The sequence below is a fragment of the Balaenoptera ricei genome, chromosome 7 (genome assembly GCF_028023285.1).
Source record: "Balaenoptera ricei isolate mBalRic1 chromosome 7, mBalRic1.hap2, whole genome shotgun sequence".
In the NCBI taxonomy this organism is placed as follows: domain Eukaryota; kingdom Metazoa; phylum Chordata; class Mammalia; order Artiodactyla; family Balaenopteridae; genus Balaenoptera; species Balaenoptera ricei.
Window position 1 is genome coordinate 117145959 of NC_082645.1, and position 24422 is coordinate 117170380.

Genomic DNA, 24422 nt, shown 5'->3' on the forward strand with positions numbered 1-24422 from the left:
ATATATATATATATATATATACATATTCACCTTATTTGCCATTTCAAGGTACTCTTCCATTAACTACATCCAGAAGTGTTGAAGTAGTAGGAATAGTAGGACTCTTGAAATTCCAGGTTGAATCAATAAAAGCAATGACTCTCATTCCATAGAAGTGTTCAGGTAGGAGCCCCCCCGGACCATGGTCAGCACTGAATGCACTGTGGCATCGCCAAGAGCCAGCTGGTTAACTATGTGCTTGTTGTTGCTTAAATTACTTGCATCACACAAAAAACTGTCACCGCATGTGTGCCCGGCTTGTCCCTCACGGAAGGTGGGACATGTCCCAAAGCAGGTTGCTTGCTTGTCTTCATGATTTTCAGGCGCAAACAAATGCAGGATGAGATTTTTAAAAGGCCAGGGCGAGGCTGCGACTTTCCCAGTATCCCAGCAGGTGGGTTCTGCCTTTGCCCAGGTTACCTGATGCAGCCAGAGCCACCAGCTTGGTCTCTGGGTTCGTGTGTAACACACTTGCCAGTGCAGGTTGGTTGTCATTGTGACAGCCGTTTCAAAACCAGTTGTACATATGTAAGAAATGCTTATTACATTGGCCATTTTCCAAACCCCTGAAGTGGCTCTGGAGAGTGCTCCTGGGGGTGCACCTTGAACCCTGCTGCGGGATAAGAGCCCCCATCTTGGCTGGCATGGCAGCTTTTCACCAGGGCCTTGGTTGCCCCATTCTTAAAGTGACGTTGAGAGTCTGTCTTTTTCTCTTGGAAGATCATGTGCTGTTTTGATTTGCAGGTTCATATCTTTTTGCATTTCAAGAAAATTCCTATGTATTTTATCTCTGAATAGTCTTTGCGCTCTTTTGTTGGGGATTTGTTGTCAGAGGTGCCGTTTATCCTTTTGTTAGCTTCATTTGTCTTCCTGTCAATTAACTTCTGTCTTTTTCATCTTGAGGGAGTTTATTTCAAGCCATTCCTCCATGTCAGAATTTCAGCTTTGAGCGGTGTTCTTCTCTCCCTTACTTTTTCACATTGTGTTCGTTCGTTCCAAAGTGTTGGTTTGGTCCTCAGTTCTAGAGGTTTCCATTTCTTCCCTCATTGTTTCGGTTTCTTCTCCCTGGAGTTCTTGTCTTGTTAAATGTCTGTTTATAAGTGGCATTAGGGAGGGAAGTGATCAGAAGGGATTTCCTTCTGCTTTTTGAGTTTTGTTTTCTCCTCCATTGGCGGGTTTTGCAACCCGCCTCCCCTTTTAGTTTGGCCGCGCTGCACGGCTTTCAGGATTTCAGTTCCCCGACCAGGGATTGAACCCCGGGCCGTGGCAGTGAAAGCCAGGAGTCCTAACCACTAGGCCACCAGGGAACTCCCGCAGTCCCTCCCTGTTTTTTTCCCCTTGCCGTATCTTTGCATGACAGTCTTAACCATTTCTTTAGCTTTTTCCTCCCCTTTGCTGAGATTGGCGCTGTCTTGACTGTAGTCAAGTGCAGGGATACGTGCACTGCTCAGGCCGTTCACATAGGCTGGCCACTCGTCCTGGGTCAGGTATGGGGTGTGGGGAGCCCCCTGCCATCTGGTTTCCTGTGGCAGGACATAGGCTAGAGGAGACATCCCTGGCCCAGAGGGATGGCCCAGTCTGCCCGAGTTCCCATTTCCCAGATCTCCGTCACACCCCCGGTCCCCTGCAGGGAAGCGCTGGGCACAGAAGGCTGAGGCTGGATGTTCCTTTCCCTGAGAATCGCAGTGTAACGTGAGTCCCTTTGTCCTCTGAGGGCATCGCCTCCAGACAGAGGTGAGCTGCCGCGACACACAGGGCGCTGCTCTCCGTAGGAATTTGCTGGATGCCCTGCACCGGGTCCCCTGCCTCCGCGGGGGCTGGGAGGGGCTTGTGTTATACGGTCACTCCCTGCGGGGGCCCCTCCTTGCCGTCTGGGTATCGCGGGCACTTTGCCTGCAGAGAGCCCTGGCGGCTGCTCATTTAGGAACCTCCTAACCGTCAGGGGACAGGACACAAAGGCCCCTTCCTGAGCTTCCCTCCTCCCTTGGGGATCAGGAGCCGCTCTCCACCCAGCTCTGGAGTCCTCCTTTTTATTCTTAAGGCCAGTGTTTTCGAGGTTGGTTATGTAAAGCTTTGCTTCTTTTCTTGGTGGATGGTGAACCTTTTATCTGGCTTTTACTCCCCCCCCCCCATTTTATTAGAAATGGTAGAAAGGAAATTTGGTTATAGCAAAGTTCAAATCTTTCGTCTTACCCTGGAACTTTGACTTCTGTCTCAGTCTTCCTTCTTTATTTTACTCAGGTCTGGGTGAAATGAAGTTGTTAAGGACCGTGGCCTGTGTGTTAAATCCCATCTCACCTCAAGTCATAAGCGTGAGCATTTCACCTGTGAACTTGACAATCACTGCGCATTAATTAGATCCTTAGTGTTAGTACATTTTTATAGTAGTCCCTGCCCTCCCCTTTTTTAAACAGTGTAAGCTTTTTTAAAACTTGGCAGGGGAAGTGAAGTCTGATTTGGTTTTAAATTTTGTAAATGGATATGTAACCAATAAAACTTTTCTTCCCCAGTGTAAAAATAATATGGGATCCAAAATCCCTTTTAAATGTCATGATATGAAACTTCTCCAAAACCTCAGTAATAGGTACCTGACTTCAGTATTTTGATCAAAGTTAAAAGAGCAAAATTAATTTTAAAGCCTTTCTGGCACGTGCACGATCAAATTTTTCATATTCCCCCGGGGAGAAATGAAAAGATTCATAGTTGTCTCCAGTGTAGTCCTCTCATCCCGCCAGTCCTAAATAATTAGGGAACAACAGCATTTACAGATATTTGTTCTGGGGCTAAGTAAGAAGAAAATTTTAGGCAAATGTTACAAATGCCAAGAATCTCTAAACCATTCCTCCGGGAAAATCAGGTGCTCCTGAGCTGGGGCCTCATGAGGGTGACAAGATGTGAGGCCAGCTTGCAGCTATGGGGAGGGTCTTAGCGGCTTGACTTTGTCTGCTCAGATGCTGGAATAATGCCCCTCCTCTTTCATATGGAAAAGGGAAGTAGCATGCTCCACAAATGCAGTTTTAGACTCAAGAATGATATTCATCCTTTGCTTATGCGTGGAAAAGTAAAGATAGAAATCAACAGGAAAAAAACATGAAACATGTTACCAAGTCTAACTTCGTACTGCTCACCACACAACAGGCCAGTAATCGAGAGATGAGTGGCTGGGGCAAGGAAGAGCGACTTTATTCAGAAAGCCAGCAAACCGAGAAGATGGTGGACTCGGGTCCCAAAGAACCATCTTGCCTGAGTTAGAATTCAGGCTCCTTTTATACTAGAAGGGGAGGGAGTAAAGTCAAACACTTACTGGTTCCCATCAGCCTCCGGAGGGGATGTGTTCATTTCTTCCTTCCTGCAGTCATTCACAGGTGGGCCTGGTCAGGATGTTTCCTGTGAGCTAAACAAAGGTATTTTAGCTTAATGCTCATTACCTGGGAGGCGGGGTTCCCAGAGATGAGCCATTACGTATCATTTAAGCTTATAGGCAACATCCCTTCAATGATTAACTTGTAATAGAATACAACAGGTTCTTCCCTATTACACAAAGTGATAGGCAGGTCTAGTTCTTTTTAGTTTCCTAAGCACAGGGATGATTATCATTTGGAGCTGAAGACAGTTCCCTTCCAGAGCTGTGAGTGGAGCGAGGAAAAGACATCCTCAGCCCCAATGCCCTGCATTCTTGGTGTCGCCCTGTGGGTGCTAGGAAATTACACAAAAGATTCCAAGCTCATTTGTGGACACTGTGTGCCATGAACTGTCTCAGCAGAAATCCACAGGGAAGAGGGCAGAGGTGAGAATCAGTCAGCACTTCTGGGTTTGGGTCTCATGCCTGCTGGCTAGGGGGGGTTTGGTCAGTGTCTGAACTTCTCTTCCACCCCAGTTAGACGTGGATGTTGATGATGATATTTGTATTTCAGGATGCTGTGAGGAATAATGGACATGATGTGGGAAGAGAAGTGCCTTGTAAAGTATTAGAAGGCTTGCTGTTGCTTGGAGAGCTGTTAATGATATGTGAATATCTTTTAGTCCAATTAGCCAGAAAGACAGAAATGTCAAACATCTGTTGCAGTGTTTACTCCCAACAAGATTTTTTTTTTTTTTTTTTTTTTTTGGAGAATAGGAAAATTCGGTTTTCTTTTTTTCCCCCTTAAAGCAGAAATGCCAACCCAGGTGAGATGGTTATACCTCTCTCAGTGTAGACAGCCCTTATATTTAATAGGGCCCCACTGTAGCTTCATCCTACCTAGCTTGAGTTTAAAGAGTAGAAGGAACCCGGTTGTTTTTACCTATGCCAGCATCCCAAATTCAAAATTGGTTCCCCCAGCATGAGATCAGGACTCAGGGGAGTGACCTTGAAACCTTGATAGTGATTGGTTACCAGTGGATTATAAGGGGCCCCCTTGAGTCTTTTTTCAAGATATTAAAGAAACAAAACAACTGACCTTTTCTTCTGGTGTGCTATTCACAACACATCCAGAATCCCTGTTCTTGGTAGGTATATTCAGGTCCATCTTTTACTCATTTTTGGAAGAAATTAAGACCTTGACTCGCTTAAGAAGGCAAGCTCAAGGGCAAACAAAGTTTCCCAGGGCAGTTTTCTGGAAACTCTGAAAACTAGACTTTGGGTGAACCAGAAATTTAATAAATTGCATGTGAGGTTGAGTTCAGACAAGAAGAATGTCCCCTCTGTGTGCTCAAACGAGATGCAAACACTTCTTCTACTGTCCAGCGAAACTCAGTTAAGAACATCAAAGCCCAGAGGTGAACTTGGTTCTGCTCACCTATCTCTACCTGTTTGCTATACACTTAATGTGGTGCTGTCTACCTCTGCTGACCTCACGGCATCTTTGGAAGGAACAGACTTAAGTGCAGGAGGGACCTCCGTTTTCCCTTCTCATGGAGATGCCATCACAGGTGCAGAGCCCTTGTACCTCTGTATACTTGGTGGGCAGGCAGCTGTGTGTGGGACACTGCACACATATGCCCAAGTGGGCTGAGCCAAGGGCATGTTGATGGTTCCCAATACAGGGGTCAGATTTGGGTACACTTTCTAAAAGTAAAACTATCCCTCAGGTAATTTAATGTTATGTAATAGTATTTGGCAGTCAGAGACCGTTGACGATTATTCGTGTAACAAGTTTATAGCATGGGCCACAGGCCAGGCTGTGCATTAAATGCTAGGAATACAAAGCTCGGTAAAACAGACCTGCTAGCCCTCTGTATCCACAGATTTGTTCAGCCACGGATCTGAAACACTCAAAAAAAAAAAAAAAATTACAGGAAGTTTCAAAAAGCAAAACTTGAATTTGTCTCATGCTAGCAGCTATTTACGTAACATTTATGTTGAACTTACAGCTATTTACATGGTATTTACACCGTACGAGATACTGTAAGTAATCGGGAGATGATTTAAAGTATACGGGAGGATGTGTGTAGGTTATGTGAAAATACTGTGCCATTTTATATAAGGGATTTTGGAACTAGTCTCCTGTGGAGTCTGAGGGATGACTGTAATTGGAAATAGGATTATAAAATAGGCATTTAAAAATCTGCATTAGAAATGAAGTTGGATGTAGAGTTTGGTAGTGTGCTCTAATATTTCGGTAGGAAAAGATCTAATGGCTGGGATGGATGGCAGGTTTGAATTTCAAATAATGAGAGAGGTGGCCCCTGGTGAGTGTAGACCAGCTTGGTACCTCCCACACCTTCATCCCAAGGCTTTTTCCCTTTGTGTCTCTAAAGTGAACTGTAGAAAACGGATTTTAAAGTCTAATTTTATTTATCTGCTGGGCTGTGTTTCTCCAGTACCCAGTGGTCTGTGTTTCCGTTGAGCCTGCTGACAATCTATCTGCAGTAGGAGTTTATTTTTTATATATAACTTTATTAATCATAGTCTTACTTTTTTACAATCTGGGTGCTTAAACACCTGGCTGAATTTTATCTAATCAAACCTTTGGGTTCATGGCAAATGCATTTGAGTGTTTCATTTTTGTTTCCTGATGTATGTATAACACCAGAGAAAACACAAAAGTCCATTGCAAATGTCTAATATTTGCAGTTGTAAAATATTGAAGAGACATACTAATTACATATCTTAGGGGGGAAATGAAAAGTGATTTTAGAATTGGAAGGGGCCTTAAGGATGGAGGAGAGAATCACCCCTCCTTTTAGAGCTGATGAAAATTAGATCCAGAGGCCTCTGCTTGAGGTTACAAAGCAGAGGCGCAGAAAGAACTCTGTGCAAACCTTTCTTAACTTTAATATTGTGATTAAACTATCTGGACACATAACTTGGGATCGTGACTCTACAAAAATATGTGAAAGAAAATGAATGAACGAATAAATGTGAAATTCATCCAACAAGCACTTACCCTGTAGGACACAGGAGGGTATAGAGACCCAGGGGAGGAGCAGGGCCATCAGCGGGCGTCATCCCCGGAGAGCTGGGTGGTGACGCCCACCGGGTGCCTGCTCCCCAGGGAGATGGTGGGAGGCGGCTGGCAGCGGAGGGGTGCTGGTACTGTGGGAGCTCCCCTCCTGCTCTGGAGACCACGCGGATTAGTGAGGAATTGGCCGTGTGAGACCAGCGTTCCCAGGGCAGCTGTGAAGGCTCGTGGAGGTCGAACCTGAGTTCATCAGACCAGGGCTGGCCTCTGTGCGCTCAGATGCTGGGGGTCAGGGCTCGTTTGGGGAGCTGCGGGGCGCAGGGACCGTGAATCGCTGCGGATCCTCTTACAGCCAGAAGCGCAGGTGCAGAGCGGGCCTCAGCCCGTCTGGTCCAGCGCGCATGCGCTCTGTTAACCCCCCAACCCCCACCCGCCACCCGCCACCCTTGGCCATCAGATGTGCTTCCTTCCGTCCGTTCTCCACGGACTCTGCCCTCCTTTTTCGGGGTCGGCGGTGAGGGGGATCAAAGTGAGAGTTCATCCGTTTTAAAGTTGGGAAGTTTTCTTCGGTTTTTGAAGTTTTGCTCTTTAAGCACGTGCATCTTGCCTGTCACGGGGTTCCCCGGGGGGGGGGGGAGTGCGGGGCGGGAGCGGCCATGTGCGCATGCGTGCCCTCTTGCAGAGGCGACCTCCTCACCGGCCGCCCCAGCCTCACGTGGCAGAAGCCCACCTGCAGACACTTCTTAGGGGTGGGGTGAGGTGGGGTGGTTTGGGACGGGGAGTCTAGTTTCTGCTTCTCGGGCGCTGGGATGGCCCAAACCCCGGACTCTGGGAGGGTAGGTCCGCGTCGTCGAGGGGCCACTGTGGCGGAGAGCCAGGTGTGACTCCGGGGGGCGGGGGGCCGACACCCAGCCTCTGGGGCCGGTGGGGAGGCGCCACCAGCGAGGTTCGCGGGCTTGCAGTTATTCGGGGTTAGCTGGTGATTCTGGAAGGCCTCCGTGCCGAGGAGCTGAAATGAGAGCCGGTGCTGGGGTGTTCCTCTCGAGACCACGAGTTCCGAAGCCCAGTGAGGGGTGACTGGGGCAGGCTCAGAGCCCGGAGCGTGGGAGGGTCGTTTGTCTCTGGAGGTGGCAGAGGGCGTGGCAGAGGGACCCAGAAGTGGAAGTATTTCCCGCTGCCCAGGGGAGGCCTGGCAGTCCGATCCGGGGCGCTGAGGGGAGATGCTTGAGGCACCTGGGCGTGGGGGGGGGGGTCAGCCCCTGCCGCCTTCACGTGGCCACCCCCGTTCCCCCAGCGTTCCGGCGGCGCCCCTGGTGGTCTCTCGCTAACCCAGCGTGGTCTCTAACGCTCTCCGTCCGCCAGCTGCGCTGCTGTGTCCCCACCTGTGCGGAGCTGCCATCCAGTAGTTTGTGTCTAACCCGTGTGTAGTAGTTGAGCACCCTTCCCTTACCTGTGAACTGTGAACACGGAAACACCATCCCCATGCTGTTCTATGTTTTCCTTCCAAGAACTGGGTTTCTCTTGAGGAGAATACAGATTCTCAGCCCTTGAATTTGTCAACGTGCTGGAGACCAGGCCCCTGTTCAGCAGATACAATTCGTTTCGGTTTTGTGAACCCAACGAGAGAACAATTTCCGTGCTCTCTGTTTCTGGACTCGGTATCAGCGTGTTCCCAGGGAGAGAGAATTCCTGAATTTACACACAAAGCCTGCATTAAAATCCCACCCTTCTGAGCCACGAGTGATCCTGGCATTGCATGCAGGCTGTGTATTCTAACTAGAAAGGAACACGGGTTCTTAAGGATGGATATTTGAATCTGAGTTCAGTAGTTCTTTTAAAGTCCAGGGGTCCCTGGAGGCAGAGCCGCAGCCCACTCCTAAACACTCAGGGCTGCCCCCAGGGCCACAGCCTAGGGTGTATTTTTCCACAAGCGAAGCCCACGTCTGTTTGCCCTCCCCTCGCTCTGTCTTTCCCGCGTAACAAGATTTTTTGTGTGTGTATGGCAGGTGGCAGATTCAAGAAAGAGATTGTTGTTGACGGACAGAGCTATCTGCTGCTGATCAGAGATGAAGGGGGCCCTCCAGAGGCACAGGTGAGTACTGCGCGCACACTGGTGACCAGCTTTCACCTGTGCCTCCTTGGTAAGGGTCTGACTCCACAGGTGCTTCTAAGGAGTCGGTCAGGTGCGTACAAGGAAAGGTGAGAGAGAGGCCCCATGAAAATTCTTTCTGTGCCTGAGGTTTTTCTCATCCCCGAGAGACTAATTCTGGTGTTCCTTCAGACAGAAACCTAGAGGGAAGTTTGGGCTGTGTGGCTGATTTTCACTTTGCGTTTTTTAAGAAGGAAGGAAGAGCAGAATCTGCACTGACGTGTCAACTCAGCTGAATTGACATCTGGAAGTGTCTCTAGTCCTTTTTTTTCTCCTTTTACCCTGTAAGTGTTTGATCTCTAGAGCAGTACAGTCATTTAGAAAGTTGGGTGGGATTTGGAAATCTGAGCACTCCCGCCCGGCTGCCCACCAGGCTTCTCGGCCCGGATCATTCTCCGCCGCAAACCAGGATGCAGCACGGTGTGATTTCTTCGAAACTTCCTTGAAAAATGGGTGTGTGGAGAAAAAAAAACCAGCATGAGTGTGGAAAACCTCTTTCTTTGGTTTACTTACTCTCCAGTTTATTACTGTACTTATATAATTTACTAGCTGAACACTTTGAAGGAACCAAGGGCTAGTAATAGTCAAGACCCATTAATGCGAACTCAATATTAAAAATTTTCTCTGGCGTTCTTTCTTGAACTTACCCTTTGGTGAAAGTGCGACACAGGATTATTGGTGATTTAAGTGAACAATGTTGAATATGGCGGTTGTTAAAGTTCTAGAACTCCATACACTGAGGTGTATGCAGCTCTACAGAAAAATGGCGTGGATTTACCATGTTTCAGTGAGTCTAAAATGCCACTGATTATAAGCTATACCGGTATTTAAAAGAAAAATACTGTCAAACTGTGAAGCAAAGCAGTCCATAAGGTATGTTCTGATAGCAAAGACGTTAAAGTGTGGAAAAGATTTTTTTTAGCTTTGCTGAAACAGCATAGTCGATGATAAGAGTAAGGAAACACTGAAGACATGTTAAACATGAAAAAAAGTAGGTTACGAAGCTGTGGGAGCTCGGGTTCAGCGCACGTCTGTTACTTTATACTTAAGCAGGACAGGGTGTGATATCTGACACGGTCCTAGAAGGTTCATGATGGCGCTAAAAGCTAAATCACTTTTTCTCAGTTGTCCTTTGCCCGTGGGACGTCTGTCCTGCTATCACAAGGGTTCCCTCCGAGGCAGCTGGAGATAGGAGAATGAAGTAGGTGAAGTGTGGGTGTCACCTGGGGTGATTTTCCGCTTTTCTAGCTCATACATGTTTTGGAGTGACCAGGGGCAATCTCACACTTAGAGAGCACACCTTAGCTCTGACATAAAGGATCGAAGAAGAAAGCTGGGAGAAGTACAGACGCGCATGTTGGAGCTGGTGTAGCGGCTTCAGCGGCGCTGCTGCCCAGGGGTGCTGCCAGGGGTGGATGCTGGGGGGCACAGGGCTGCAGAGACACGGCGCTTCCCCTGACGCCCGTCGTGGAGCAGTGAGCACGCTGCCCTGGGCCAGAGTTCAACCGCAGTGAGACCAGTCTCCCAAGGAGCCCCAGGCCCACACTGGAGAGGGAACTCCAGCCCGAGGAATTAGGGGTTCGGAGCACTGCCCCACCCTGAAGGTTTCATCAGCCATGATTGCTATTGGGGTTGCCTTTTTAATGAAAATATTCTGGGAGGGGTGGTTCTCTTATTACAAAGCTCAGGCCCAGTGTTCCCCACATCCCCAGACGGTGACATTAAAAATCCCAGGGGTTTTTCTCTCCAGTGGTGTGTACTCTGAGAAGCATCTTTCCTCTAGGAAGCATGTATTCCTATGGGATACATCTTTTCTGTAGCTTCAGATGCTTAGGACATGTGATGTCATTCGATGCAGTAACATTTCCCTTCCTTTTAGTCCTTGATTAATTAAAGAATTGCTTTTAAGAATAAAACAAAAAAACTTAGGCCTGTGAGCAATAGTGGTACCCTTCTTGTGAGTTTCTTCTCGTGCCTGAGAAGCACACGTATTGTGAATCGGTTACACTGGGTGAGCCCCCTGCCCCCCGACCTGCCCTGAGTGGTGCAGCTCGTTTAATCCTCGAGATGACCCTGGGGGACGATGCTCTGAGCGTGCCCGTCACCAAGGACGCTGACGCCCGGAGATCTCATGACGTCAGGGCACAGGCCGAGGTGGCCGGCCCACACCTCCCCCACCCACCACCGGGGGTAGAACTAGGGCCCCCAGGAGGTCTCTGTCTTGGCCTCTGGCCGTGAGTTTCCCTGAGGACCAGTCCCTTATTCTAGCACATACTTCCTGCAGAAGCATCATTAGGCTAGAAGCTTACCCTGGTTAAAGTACAGATTTCTGCTTTGAGGGGGTGTCAAGATGGAGCCTTGCAAAACTAGGCCGAGTGTACTCGGACATTCAAGGAAAAGAGCTGTTTTCAAGTCACCACTCCTAGGCACGTGTGAGCATGATGTTTGTTTCCACGATTGCAGATCATGTCATATAGTCTGCAAAGGTCATGACGGCTTCATGAGTGAAGTTGCAGGATTTTGTGGCTACTAGTGTCCTATTAGGTAGTGTGAAAACTCTGCCAGTTAACTGGTCTTTTGGGGTTTTTTTTTTGCAGTTGGTGGGGAAGCCACTGGGGTGGATGGGGGACATCTATGGAGTGTCCACTGCTCACTAGGCCCTGGGGCTCTCAGGATGCACCCTTGAGAGGATGCGACCTGGTTTGCATTTCCTCTGCACGGAGGGTCAGGTGGTTGTCAGTCTTGGGAGGTGCGGGCTGGTCCCAGGGACCACAGGCATTCGTAAGGTGCTCGTGGGCGAGGGGAAGCTGACTTCTCCCCGATTCTTGGGAAGAGAAAGGAAAACACATCTCAAGGTAGAGAACGGGAGAAGGAGATGCCGTGTCAGCCTGAGTCCTGGGCCCTCAGGAGGCATCAGCCAGTCCCAAGGCTACTGGCCCCAAGTTCTCTTTCTCATTTAATTTCATATTTATCATTTGAACTTCAGGTTTATTTATGTTTTGTTGCGTAAAATCTCCATTTGTAACTGAATACACTTTTCATTTATATGTGGAAGTCAGAGCTTAACCCACTAAAAATTTCACCGAACATACTAGAGCTGATGCCTTGACCATCAGAACTTATGTGGGAGCTGCAGCTTCTTTTAGAGAAAGCATGTGGGACATTTTTTTTTTTTTTTTTCCATTTTCACTTGGGTCTTTCATCAAAGAGAAGGGTCTCTGGCGCTAGTCTCTTCCTCAGCGCCACCTCTGTGACCCTGGGAGCCCTGGGAAGCTCCTGCGCTTCCAGGACCCTCTCTCCTCTTGGCTCCAGCTGTACAAGATGGTTATGGGTGTTCCACGAGATAACGTGTGCTTGAGGGTGTGGTCATTTGCCAGAGAGAGGATCTGATGTGAGTTCAGCTGGATGCAAGTAAAGTGAGAATAAAATGACAAGAGTCAGGCTGTTGTGGGGTTTTCATTTTTTTCCTCTAAGTTTTGCTCATTTTGTTCATTGGTTTTGTTCATTTCTCTGGCAGTGAGTCATAATTTCCTTGAAGGGTGCTGGAATTAATCAGTGGCGGCTGATCTTTACAACATGAAGGCCTCTCGTGTTGACGGAGTAGTTGGCCCCTGGAGGTGGAGGATTTCCGAGCCGTGGGCACCCAGAGGAAGAGCCCCATCTCAGGGGTCCAGCACGGCTTCCTGGGCGGCCTTTGTGGGGGTTTAGGGTGAAACAGGAAGCTGCAGGGTCGCCCTCCGTGCCTGTCTCCAGGTCGGCTCTGCTGTGCGCGGGGTTTGCCTTCCACTGGCCGAGTCGGGCCAGAGGGTAGACACTCCCGTGGGGAAGAATGTCTGGTGTTACTTTGGAGACAGCGTGGCCTGGGTGGGAAGGGGCTGAGGGCCCATCGCAGGTGTGTTGTGCGAGGATGAGAAGGGTGTTTGTGATGCCCCAGCGATGCACTACAGCGGACGTCGGACGCGGCCTGGCTGGAGGGGTGTCTGCCGGCCTTCCGTCCTGTGCTCACGAAGGTGACCTGATGCTGTTCCTTCCCTTTCTCTCTGTGAGCTCCTCACCCAGTTCCTCCCGCTCACCTGCCCTTCTTTTCTCCCCAGTTTGCCATGTGGGTGGACGCTGTTATATTTGTCTTCAGCTTGGAGGATGAGATAAGTTTCCAGACGGTCTACCACTACTACAGCCGGATGGCCAACTACCGGAACACGAGTGAGATTCCGCTGGTCCTGGTGGGAACCCAGGGTGAGTGGTGCCCGAGGGCGGCGTGTGCTGCTAGGGCTCCAGCCGTTGAGCAGTAAGTGATTCCTGGCCTGTATTTTCAGAGTGGAGGGGTTTGGAAATGGTTTAAAGAAGCAGTGATTTCCTACTGAAGGCTCCCTTTTTGTAGTGAGCGTCCATGAAACTGAAACTGTCACATTTCCTGATTTGATTCAGTGGAGAAATCACTTGGCAACTTCAAAACAAAACACCCCCCACCCCCACACCCCCAAGTGCTTTAAGTTCTATATTAGGATATCTTAATTCTCTGTTACAAAATAATATATAAGCGCCCTAAAAGGTTATTTATGTTAACCTTTGCACCTTTAATACTGATTTCTGATATAATGCAGAGTTCTGTTTTATTCGGCTCTATTTCTTAATGTCTTATGATCTGTATCTCATTTTTAGCAGATCCCTTAGAAAGCATAGAATCTTACCATGTGGGTAGGTTTTGTGTTTTTTTCTAGGTCACTTAAAACTCGGTCTTTTAGTAAAGTGACATCACTTACTATGCCCTTGATCATAGTTTCGTTGATGTGCTGGTACCTGCCATTGGGGACTTAACTAAGGGGTTGTACGGAATGTTTTTAAAAGTCAGATGAAGGTTAACTTTAAAACTGCTTTGTTGGAAAAATGGGGAACTTAAAAAATATAATCATGTCAAGAAACACTGGATTTTCTTTTCATTTTTTGGTGCAGGTTCTGTTTTTGTTAATTCCTTTAGAATGAGCACATCTGGTCTGCCCTTGCATGCCCTGATGTAAGACGTCTCCAAATAAGAAACCAGCTGTGTCGAACAAGCAGGAACAACTAGCTGTGTGCGTGGCACCAGATCTAATATAACTGAGAGCTCTGGCGGGGTAATCCGCTGCCTTGGCAGGATAAGCCTGAATCGTGGAGTGTGTGTGTGTGTTGGGAGAAAAAAGTTTGGAATAAACTAAAGTCATCTGCTCAGGGTGCTAGATGTAAACGGTGAGAGTTGGGTTTTCATGGAGAGAACTTCATTGCCAAACGCGCCCCCCCCCCTTTTTTTTTTTTGGCTGCGTTGGGTCTTCGTTGCTGCACGTGGGCTTTCTCTAGTTGCAGTGAGCGGGGGCTACTCTTCGTTGCGGTGTGCGGGCTTCTCACTGCGTGGCTTCTCTCGTTGCGGAGCACGGGCTCTAGGCGCGCAGGCTCAGTAGCTGTGGCGCGCGGGCTCAGTAGTTGTGGCTCATGAGCTCTAGAGCGCAGGCTCAGCAGTTATGATGCATGGGCTTAGTTGCTCCGCGGCATGTGGGATCTTCCCGGCCCGGGGCTCGAACCCGTGTCCCCTGCATTGGCAGGCGGATTCTTAACCACTGCGCCACCAGGGAAGTCCCGCCTCCTTTTTTTTTTTTTTTTTTTTTTTTTTTTTTTTTTTATAGCATATATGTCGTGGTCAGCAGTCTCACACCTGAAACCTTCAGAGCAGAGGTGGATTTAGACCAACATGGGACCTGAGAGGTTTTTTACGCCCAAAGTGCCCTCTAGTGGTCACCGGGAGACAAGGCGCGCCAGTAAAAAGCCCTTGGTTCTTGTTCGGACGTACAGAATTGGCATATTTGAGTTGGCCTCCTGAAAATTCTTAATACGTAATACTTTATAGTGGGCAGCTCGTCTGAAGCAGACCTTGCTTCAAGCTGCCTTGAAATCGACATGGAGGCAGTTAATTTCCAGTAAGCGCCTCTTCCTGCAGGCCTACCGAGGGCATTTCTGAGCCAAAGCAGGGTCTGTATGGGCAGCTCCTTACCAGCCGCCTGGGTTCGGGGGGTCTGTGTTCAGGATGCAGAATGCCTTTCTGCGGAGGACTCACCGGGATGAAGGGCAGGTAGGTTTTCAATCCAGGCCAGAAAGGTAATTTGATCAGTTTGTCGTCTTTCCTACACAGCAGTGTTTTGGGTAGTAGGAGTGGCGGGTCTGGGGTCCCTGCAAACCCCGCATCACTCCCTCCAGGCTGCTGTTGACCTTGACGCTACCAGGCCTTGAAGGGAGGAAATCCCGTAAGGCAGTGGGGGCATCCGTGGGCACAGCAGTGTCGAGTTCGTGGTTGCTTTTGTTCCTGATATTTCCACACGTGGCCAGCTTTCCTGAGGTCCTGCTGGGACTGCAGATGCGTATCTCTCCCTGTTCCTGACCTTGGAGATAAGTGCAGCCTCTGTGTCTCCCGCCCCAGCTGAAGGAAGGCACATCTTCACCTCCCACCGGGATGGTGGATGGTCTGTGTCTCAGGGAGGCCTGGGGATGGCTCCGCAGAGGCTCTGGGGAAGCCCTGATGTGGAGAAACTGACCGCCTTTTATTCTCTCTAGTTTTATAAGCGTCTGTCGGTTGAGGGCCATGTACCTGCAAGGTACATCTGGGAGCTTGCACCCAGCGAGCACCTGGGAGCACTGATGGAGGGCTTGTTCACTGTCCCCTCATACTCATTTGTGAGACGTGTTTGGACTTCAGCAAAGCCATGTCCCAAAGGAGCAGGACGGGAATGTTATCAATTAGGGACAGTCCTCACCTGAGGGCTCCTCTTGGTCATCAACCAGACCCCTAATTCCCAGAGCACCCTAGAAGCCCCCATGGCAGGAAGGTGGAGTGAGTGTGGGCTTCTGGAAGGTTCCACCCCTAGGTACCATTAGCTCCTTTCGCTTTCTGTGAAGCCACGCTTGTCCCGCTCCTGTACAGGCTGCGTGGGGTGCCAGAGACAACGGGTGAGGGGATCTCAGATTTCCCTCCCAGCTGGTTGCAGCTGGTGGCCTCGAGGTAGGAGATTACGGGATGGAGAAGATGAAGAAGAGTCAAGATAATTCCTGAAGGATACGTGGGGTGTGGGGCCCTACCCAGAGGTGGGAGGACGTGTTCTCTGCCGGGTACCGTCGGGGAGCTGGAGGATGCTTCCAGGAGGACGAGGTGATGGTGTGATGTCCTTAAACATCTGTTTTAAAGACTTGAAGATCACATTGATTTGAGGGCGAAGCCCGAGCTGTAAAAAGATGCAGAGTCACAAGAGGAATGAAAAGTAAGACTAGAAGAGCATTCAAGTGTAGGGTCTGTTTCTGACACGTGACAACGTTATCTTGGAAGGAAGCTGAGATGGGACAGAAATGAGTGGGCACCCACCGGGGAAGGAGGGACTGGGGGATTACGGGGTCAGGATAAATCTGAAGCTGGATTCATGCTCTGTGGTGTATATTTTCTAGTTTATACCAAAGCACTGGAAAATTCTGGGTTTCTAACTTTTTTTCTCCTGTTTTCTTAAAAGATGTTTACACCTTAAAAAAAAAAACTTCTTTTCCTTAAGTGTTATGAAATCCAAGTCAGATTTCTTATTCTGTAAGATAAGAAGACAGGACGAGATACTGTTTGAAGAAATCCCTCTAACAGGCCCTGCCAGGGAATGTTCTGGAACATCTATTTGAGGTGGCTCCGGTCATTGTCAGGGGAAGGGTCCTGAATCATAGTTAGTTTCCCTAGAAGTGATTCAGAACTATCGGTTAAACCTATTCCATGGGGCTAGGAAAAAAAGAAAAAATAGGGCGTAAGGAAAAGAGAAAGAGGGGAAAAAATCAATGATTCCCTCAAGATGTCCCTTTTGTTTACTTCTTCCAGAAATTGGAGTGCCTCCTGCACTTCCTGTGCAACAGCAAACATTTAAAAGGTTGTCACTGTCTTGTGTGACTTACACTGCTTGCTGTTCCCCGGACTAGTACAGAAAATCCCGTTGGCGGGTTTTTGGCTAGAGAGTCGTTGAGTGTTTCCTGTAACTCAGCAGCTTTCACGCCCTCGGGGAAAATTCCGCGTCAGGAGCAGCCCCTGTAAAGTGTGTGTTGTCGCGGGGTAGCACGCCGGCCGGGACGTCTCAGCCCGCCCTCTGGTCCTGTGTGCGGGGCGTGTGGGGGCCCCCCAGTTACTCGGTAGTAACAGAATGAACGGGGACGGGGAGGGGGCCTCGTGGATGCGGAGCTGAAAAAAAGAAAGGGGCTGCATTTCTTTTTATTAGGAGACTAGTGGCTGGTGCCTGACATGTGTTTCGCGGCTCAGATGCCCCCATCTGTACACAGGTCCTGAAGGAGGTGGGGGGTGTCTCCCACCCGAGCCATCTTTTTTTTTTTTTTTTTTTTTTTTTTTTGACGTGGACCACTTTTAAAGTCTTTATTGAATTTGCTACAGTATTGCTTCTATTTTATGTTCTGGTTTTTTTTGGCCCCGAGGCATGTGGGATCTCAGCTCCCCGACCAGGGATCGAACCCGCACCCCCTGCCTTGGAAGGCGAAGTCCCAACCACTGGACCACCTGGGAAGTCCCCCACCCGAGCCATCTGTTAAGAGCCAACGTGGTTCGCACACTAGTCTGCGACACCCCCTCCAGTGCCCCAGGCCCCCTCCCACTCCTGCCTCGCCCTTGGGTCCCCCTTAAATGCTAGGCGCTCTGCCGCCCCCTGCCCCAGGCACCCTCCCCCACCCGCCACCTGCTGCAGGTGTGGCTTCTCTGACCCCTGCCCTGTGACCCAGCTCCTACCCTACATCCCATCCTACACCCATCGTCCTTCCTCGTTTCTGTTTTACTTATTTCCTGCCTCCCTCCCCAGCTGACCTAATGTCCCCTCTTTGAGAGCACAGATTTTTGTCCCTCTTGTTCCCTGAGGGGCATCCCTGTGCCTAGAACAGGGCCAGGCACCCAGCAGGGCTGCATGAGCATGTGTCCAGCGGGCAGATGGAGGGCGTGTGTTTCCCGGGTGCCGTGTGCCGAGAAGGTCATCGCACGTAGTGACCGTGTGGTTTTCCTTGTTGAAGCATTTTCCTCTGGAGCCACATTTAACTCTTACCCTTTCCTTCTGGTCTTTGGGGACATTCTTTTATTTCATATTCAGAAGCAGGATCCTCTGAAACAGCTGGTCGTTGTGGTGTCTGGGATGATTATTTTGGGGATAAACGATGTTTTGAAAACTCCAGGTCCTGAAAAGAATCCCAGCAGTGCCGAGCGTGGGGCAGGTTTTGAGCTCCTGGGGGCCGTGAGTGGCGGGACGTCCCCCGGCCGCTCGTGGTCACCATGTCGCCGCTTCTTGTCGGTCTGTTGCAGATGCCATCAGCTCCACCAACCCGCGGGTCATCGACGACGCCAGGGCGCGGAAGCTCTCCAGCGACCTCAAGAGGTGCACGTACTACGAGACGTGCGCCACGTACGGGCTGAACGTGGAGAGGGTCTTCCAGGACGGTAAGTACTCAAGCTGTGCGTGCAGCATCCGTTCACCTCACAGCGGTCACTGGTCCACGCGGATGACGTGACCCCGAGCGCTGCCTACAAGGAGGGGACCCTCAGCCCCGGGTTGCGTTCAGGGGGTGCACTGAGCACCCACCCTAGAACAGTCCCGTGTGTACCGTTGGTGACGTCTTTGTGCACAGGATGAAGCACTTCTCAAGTGGTTATTTATGCACAGGGCGTGTCAGACGTACACACGCATCATTTCTGCCTCATTGGAGATGCTCGCTCTTTATTCAGCCCCATTTAAAAGAAAAAGGTTTAAATATTTCATGTTAGGTTTGGCGGAGAGTAAGCAGAAAGGAGAGAGAGTCACGGTTGGCCGGAAGTAACTACGCCTTAGGACCGGTGGCTGGGCGTGAGCGCCAGCATTTGGGAATTGTGTCTCATCTTTGCCTCCTTCCTGACCCTTCACCTCCAGGACACCCACCCCTCAGGCGGGAAATTCTCCTGGCGGAGCAGAGGGTCCCCCCGTACACAACTGTGATGGCAGACGTCAGGCCGGGAGGGCGGGGGAGACAGCGGGTGGGGATGAGCGGGAGGTGGGGGGGGGGGTCTGTAGCAGGGAAGGTGGTCTCTGGTCTGGTGGGATCGGGGAGGGTCTGGGGTAGGTTAGCATCAAAGACCCGGGAGAAGGATCCTCCCGGCAGAGGATTCTGTTTCTGATGGGAGCCGTGGGGCATAAATCCTAGGCCCCCTCCTCTTGTGGGTTAATCTGGTTTGAACCTACCTCTGCATCCCCAGCTCTGCGCCGGGGCTTGCTGGGGGCTGAGCAGGGCAGACAGGCTGGGTCTGCTTGGAGGCTGCCCTTGCTCCTGGGGTCGTGGAGGCCTTGCCCCGGGGAGACGGTTAATGCCAGGAGGAGCAGTAATGATGCGGTGCTCCCAGCACTTCCCCAAAGCGGGCAGGTTATGCTTTTTAAAAAAATGTCCAAACGAGCTTTCAGAGGAAATTATAGGAATTCCACACTCTTGCCATTTTACTAAATTTCAAAGATTGTGTCCATTTTTTAACTTTGCATTTTCTTCCGCTTTCCTTAGCAGCCAGTTCCTTTTCTAAGCTGGCCAGCTCTTTCCTCTTATCCGCCTCCCAGATAATTACCGGCCTTTTCTGTTTTTCAGCACATTTATCCTATTTAGTCTCCCTGTACGCCACATTCCTGACTACCTCTCCCAGCTCAGGGGTCTGCCGAGAACAGCCCCCAGTCCCCAGGGCTCTGCGCCCCCTTTGTCCTTCACCGCACGTTTACGTGGGCCTCCTCGGGCCCTGCGCACCCGTGCTGGGCAGCAGACCCCACTTGAAAGCCGTTCAGGGCCAGTATCTGCAGCTCCTTGAACGTTAGTGACACCGTGAAGAATGATGCAGGGAAGCGTGTGGGGCGCTCCCGAGGGGTTGGGCTCCAGCGGGCAAGGTCGCCGTGTGCCCCGAATAGTGGAAACCCCGGTGATGGTTAAAGCGGAGTATTAACAGATGAAAGGTCTCCAAACTAGGGCCCAGGGGCCTAATCTGGCCAACAGCCTGTTTCTATAAACAGACTTTTCTGTTTACAGGCTGCGGGAGGGGTGGGCTGGGCTGCTCTTGGGTGTTGCCGCAGAGTTGAGTGGTTCCAGCGGGACCTTTTGGCCAAGAAAGCCTGACATACTCTGTGGCCTTTTACAGAAAGCCTGCCCATCCCTGACGTAGAGGATCGGCATTTAGTTGCATGGATGAGTTTCTTCTCCACAGTGATTGCTTTCCTTGTGCGTTGATGGAGGTTTCCAAATGTGAACTTTCCATAAATAAATGAACTCGTCTTATACATAGTAAATTAACTAGTACTCAGGGATGACAAGCCACGGAGCTTCCCTGCCCAGCGCCCAGAGTATCCGAGGCAGTGGGCAGGCGCCAGTGTGCTGGGGGCACTTCTCTGTCATCCTCGAGCTGGAAGCTGGCAAGGGGAGCGCGAGGAGGAAGGACCTTTCCAAAAGTCATTGGTTAAAATACCAGTGTTTCCTTGCTGTGACAGCTCCTCAGTGATTCCACCGGTGAACCATATGAAACTCGAAGTGTGAGTTCTCACAGGCTTGCGAGATTTCCAGAACATTTTGTTACTATTTTAGAAACGATACATTCCCGTTGAGTATTTGGATTGTACAGAGTCTGCAAAGGGAATAACATCCATGATACTGCAACATCTGTGACTATTGTGATTTTATTCTTAAAATATTTTTATTTACATGAAGGTTAAGTTTCTAAAATAAAATTGGGGTTACTCTGCATATTTTATGTGGTAATTAGACGGTAAACATTTTTATTTGTTAATCGTAGAGTCTTGAATTGTTAGTGGTAAAAGTAGTGGTTAACCAAATAGGGAATATACTCAGTACTTGGAAATCATTAGCAATAACCATTCATTTTAATCTTCAAGGGAAGAAAAAAAAAAAACCAAAAAACTTGGAAGGTTTCTAGCTAAAGAACTCAGGGCTCAGAAAAGTCACGTAGCTTGACCAAAGGTACTCGCGTGGATTGGACCCCAGTCCTGGGAGCCGGGAGCCTAGAGCCTTAACCATTTTGTCATTAAAACAGAGCATCTGGGTCTTGCCCACATACCCGGGGCAGGCTGGGGGCAGGTTACACGTTCACTGCACAGGTTCACTGCCCACTCACGGGCTTGGTATATCTGGATTTCTTTTTTGACTTCAGGGCTTTCTCTATGCCCTAAGGCTTACTTTTATTTGTGTACTTTTTATATCTTTGCATGGTAGAAAGAATTTTTTAAAAAGCATGTGACTTCTGTGTAACCATTAGCTTATCGATCAAAGAAGCATCCAGACCTGGTGTGTTACCCCAGCTCCGACCTCCACCTGCTCCTGCAGGCCGAGCTCCCGATCAGCCGGCTGCCCAGCTTTACTTTGTAAGAGACCAGGGACCTTAGTCTTTGCTGCTTTAACTGTCCTAAAGCAGAAGACAGAATGTGAAAGTAATGGAGAAACAGGATGGTTTTGCTGGTGTAGTTGTCACATATCTCCTGGAAGGTGATTCAGGAGGGAGGTTCTCTGTTAGCTTCTCGAGGAAGGAAGTGAAGTAGGTTGGTTGTTGCGTTCGTTCATTCATTCCCTTAGTTGAGCACCAGCCTTCCTCGTGCCAGGAAGCACAGTCAGGGCCCCTGCCTTGGTGAAGTGAAAGTCCAGCAGGGAAGATAAACTTGGAACAGTCACCCAGAAATGCAGGCGGCATCTTACCCGGGGGCGGAGAAGAGGTAGTGCCGGACTAGGGTGCTTTCCGTCGCCCCTGCTCGACAGCCTGGGGTCGCCCTCTGCTTCTTAGTTTGTGTAGCTTGTGGGGCAGAAAGATCTGGCCCGCACAGGGGGTTCCTGTACGCCGGATTCACCTTTCGAGAATTAATACACTCACTGCTTTTTACTTGATCTGGGCAGCTGAATCTGGCTTGGGGCCTGCTTACCCATCTCTTTGTCTGGGTTCCCAGAAGGGCCCTACGGGGCTTGGGGCCCCTGTGGGCTGCCTGGGGCCCACCCCGTGTCTCCCAGTCCCATTCTGTGCTGCTTGGTTTGCCCCCGGCCATGTCTGGGAGAGGAACTGCAGGTTGTTGTATTTTTAATATTACAGTGATTTCTGTGTTTGGCATTCAATTTTTTGAAAGTCCCTGGTCATTTGTCCAGATTAGGGCCTGGATACATGCAGAAACAGGATTGCAGCAAATAAAGTTCATTCTCGGCAGGTGTCGTTTCTCTGGTGCTGTAATTTTTTTTTTCTTTTCTTTTTTTTTAAAAGAAAAGTGTCACTTTCTATAAAGGAACCAGGTCTGAGTGGCCAGAGCCCTTGCAGTGAGCACGTCTTTCATGGCGTTCTAGTTCAGCCCCTGGGCAGGTAAAGGAAGGTGGCGTTGCTGGGGGGAGTTTTCAAGCGAGACGTTCAGTGATAACCTAAAATAAACACCACTTAACGACAAAAGTAAATTCTTCCCTCAGAAGACCAAGCAGGGCTTAAAGGTAGTGAAAAGTCATTGGTGTGGGTGGTGCAAGTGCCCCTTGGAGGGTTACATGCGCCATCTCGGGAGCAAGAAAGTCTTCACGATAGAGCAGCCATGATTTTAGTTTCCTGGGGTTGGGTTTTGGAAATTGTGGATTTTAGTCACCCTCTGAACAGTTTTAAATATTTCACCTATATCGGGTGTCTGTGTTTGTAGCTTGTCTTGCCGAGAGTGACAGTGGTGTGTGATGGACATGGGATGAGCATAGAGATTTGTGTCACAGAACAGTTATCTTAGCCTAGGGAGGGGGGAGGATCCGTTTTTTTGTTTGTTTTGGCGTTTTGTGGAAGAGAGCTGATGGACCCCTAAGGTTTCAGCGGTATATTTTATAATTTTTAAACTATGGCATCTGGCTTGCATATTTTAAAGATCTCTGATACCTAAAGAAGAGTGGCTTCCCTTTATACAGAATGCGAAGTAGAACCAGCTGGTGGTACAGAACACCATTTTGTCTTTCCCTTATTTAAGCTGCTTTATGCCCTTCCCCTCCCTCCTTCCCTCCCCCCTCGCTCCCTCCCCCGCCCCCAGAATGAGTTGATGTAGATTTATATGAATCGTAAACAGTATTGTTTTATATATAGGATGTTCTGTTTTTCCTCCCAGCATCAGTTGTACGCAGAATTTAATGTTCTTGCACATACATTCTAAAGTTGTAGTCATTTGTTAAATCCTAATTCAAAGCATTCTATTATACACGTTAAGGCATACTCCCCACTAAAGGTTTAACTTCTTAAGCTTGTATTCATTGAACAGTAGGAAACCTACCTGCAAAATTTTGCTCTGACAGTAATTGGTGGACCAGCTCAACATCCATATAGACCAAGATGTAGATAAATTGCAGATTGCCATCCTGCTTAATTCTCCCCAAGGCTGCTGGATTTTGTCACTGGGTTGTTTGTCAGGGATAGTTTAGTGATCTCATGTGGGAGACCTTTTGTTCTAGGATGGATCTGCTTTATTTATATTAAAAGAAACAATTTAGTTTTAGGTGCATGTGGTTGGAAAAGCTGGGCAATAGCGTTTGAAGGTCTCTGTCTGCCTATTGCTAGACCTTCTGCTTACTGGGGCTTCTCCTCCAGTTGTCCTGGGGGTGGGCATTTATCTATAGCAGTCCCCGTCCTAGGAAGATTCATGTCAGTCTTTTGACACCATCACCCAGCTCTTTCTTTCTTTTTTTTTTTTTTTTAATTGGGGGTATAGTTGCTTTACAGTGTTATGTTAGTTTCTGCTGTACAATGAAGTGAATCAGCTCTATGTAGACATACATCCCCATATCCCCTCCCTCTTGGACCTCCCTCCCACCCCCCCTCCCCATCCCACCCATCTGAGTCACCACAGAGCACCTAGCTGAGTTCCCTGTGCTATACAGTAGGTTCCCCTTAGCTATCTGTTTTACACATGGTAGTGTATATATGTCAGTCCCAATCTCCCAATTCACCCCACCCCAGCTCTTCAGATTTGTGCTGCAGTCAACATTCTGGAAAGCGCTTTCGTAGAAGCTGTTCTACTTGGGCTTCACACCTGCCGGGGGTCAGCTCCCTCATGCCGATGCCTGAGCCCCGAGAGATCGCCGGCCTGCCCAGGGTCCTGTGGCACCGCACACAGCCTCAGTTTGCTTTCCAGCCTTTGCTTCCAAAGACTGAAACCCTGATGTACAGAGAATCACCTTTCACATGAAACATCTGCAGCTGCTTGGCCCTAATTACAGGAGTGTCCAGTACAAGGGTCGCTGTATTAATGAGCCCAGTTTGTGCAACCTAATTGCATGTGTTAGGGCATCATTAAGTGTAAGCAGTCTTCTGGGCTTTTCTCCCCAGTGTGGCATCATCTGGCACCGTTTTGTCTTGCTCACATCACAGTCTTCTGTTCGTCCTGTTGAGGGATGTGTCAGGCCTATTCCATTCTTTCCTGGAACCAGCTTAATTTTCACCGGCGGGGCGGCCTCTTTTGTTATTTGTAGTGTTAATGTTGTTTTTCTCCCTTTTTTATGATGTTAGAGATTAGATTGGAGCCAATTTACTGTTTTATATATATATATATATTTTTTTTTTTCTTCTTTTCCAAAAGAGTACTTTCAAAGATAAGCTTTTTCATGTTCAAAAGCAAGCCACGTGTGTCCATTTGGCATTTAATATATATTGAAAAGGTGAACTAATTAAGTCAAGTGTCATTAAGTATCTGTTAACATGTACTTTCCTTTATCATTTGTAGTAACGAGGAATGTTTATATCGCAGCGTAAGGGCTTATGATGTGAGGTTGTAGATCTTATGAGCCCTGATTTGTGGTTGGGAGCCATGTTC

The 24422-nt window shown here is 49.1% G+C and overlaps 1 protein-coding gene across 10 annotated transcripts in view; it reads left to right on the forward strand.

Annotated features, from left to right (window-relative positions):
* Window positions 1-24422, forward strand: part of AGAP1 (ArfGAP with GTPase domain, ankyrin repeat and PH domain 1) — a 550927-nt gene that overhangs the window by 207441 nt on the left and 319064 nt on the right. For all 10 annotated transcript variants that reach the window (XM_059928979.1, XM_059928981.1, XM_059928985.1 and 7 more), the window contains 3 exons: window positions 8429-8514; window positions 12666-12807; window positions 17912-18046. In XM_059928979.1, coding sequence (XP_059784962.1) covers window positions 8429-8514; window positions 12666-12807; window positions 17912-18046 — 363 coding nt within the window. The remainder of the gene's footprint in view (window positions 1-8428; window positions 8515-12665; window positions 12808-17911; window positions 18047-24422) is intronic.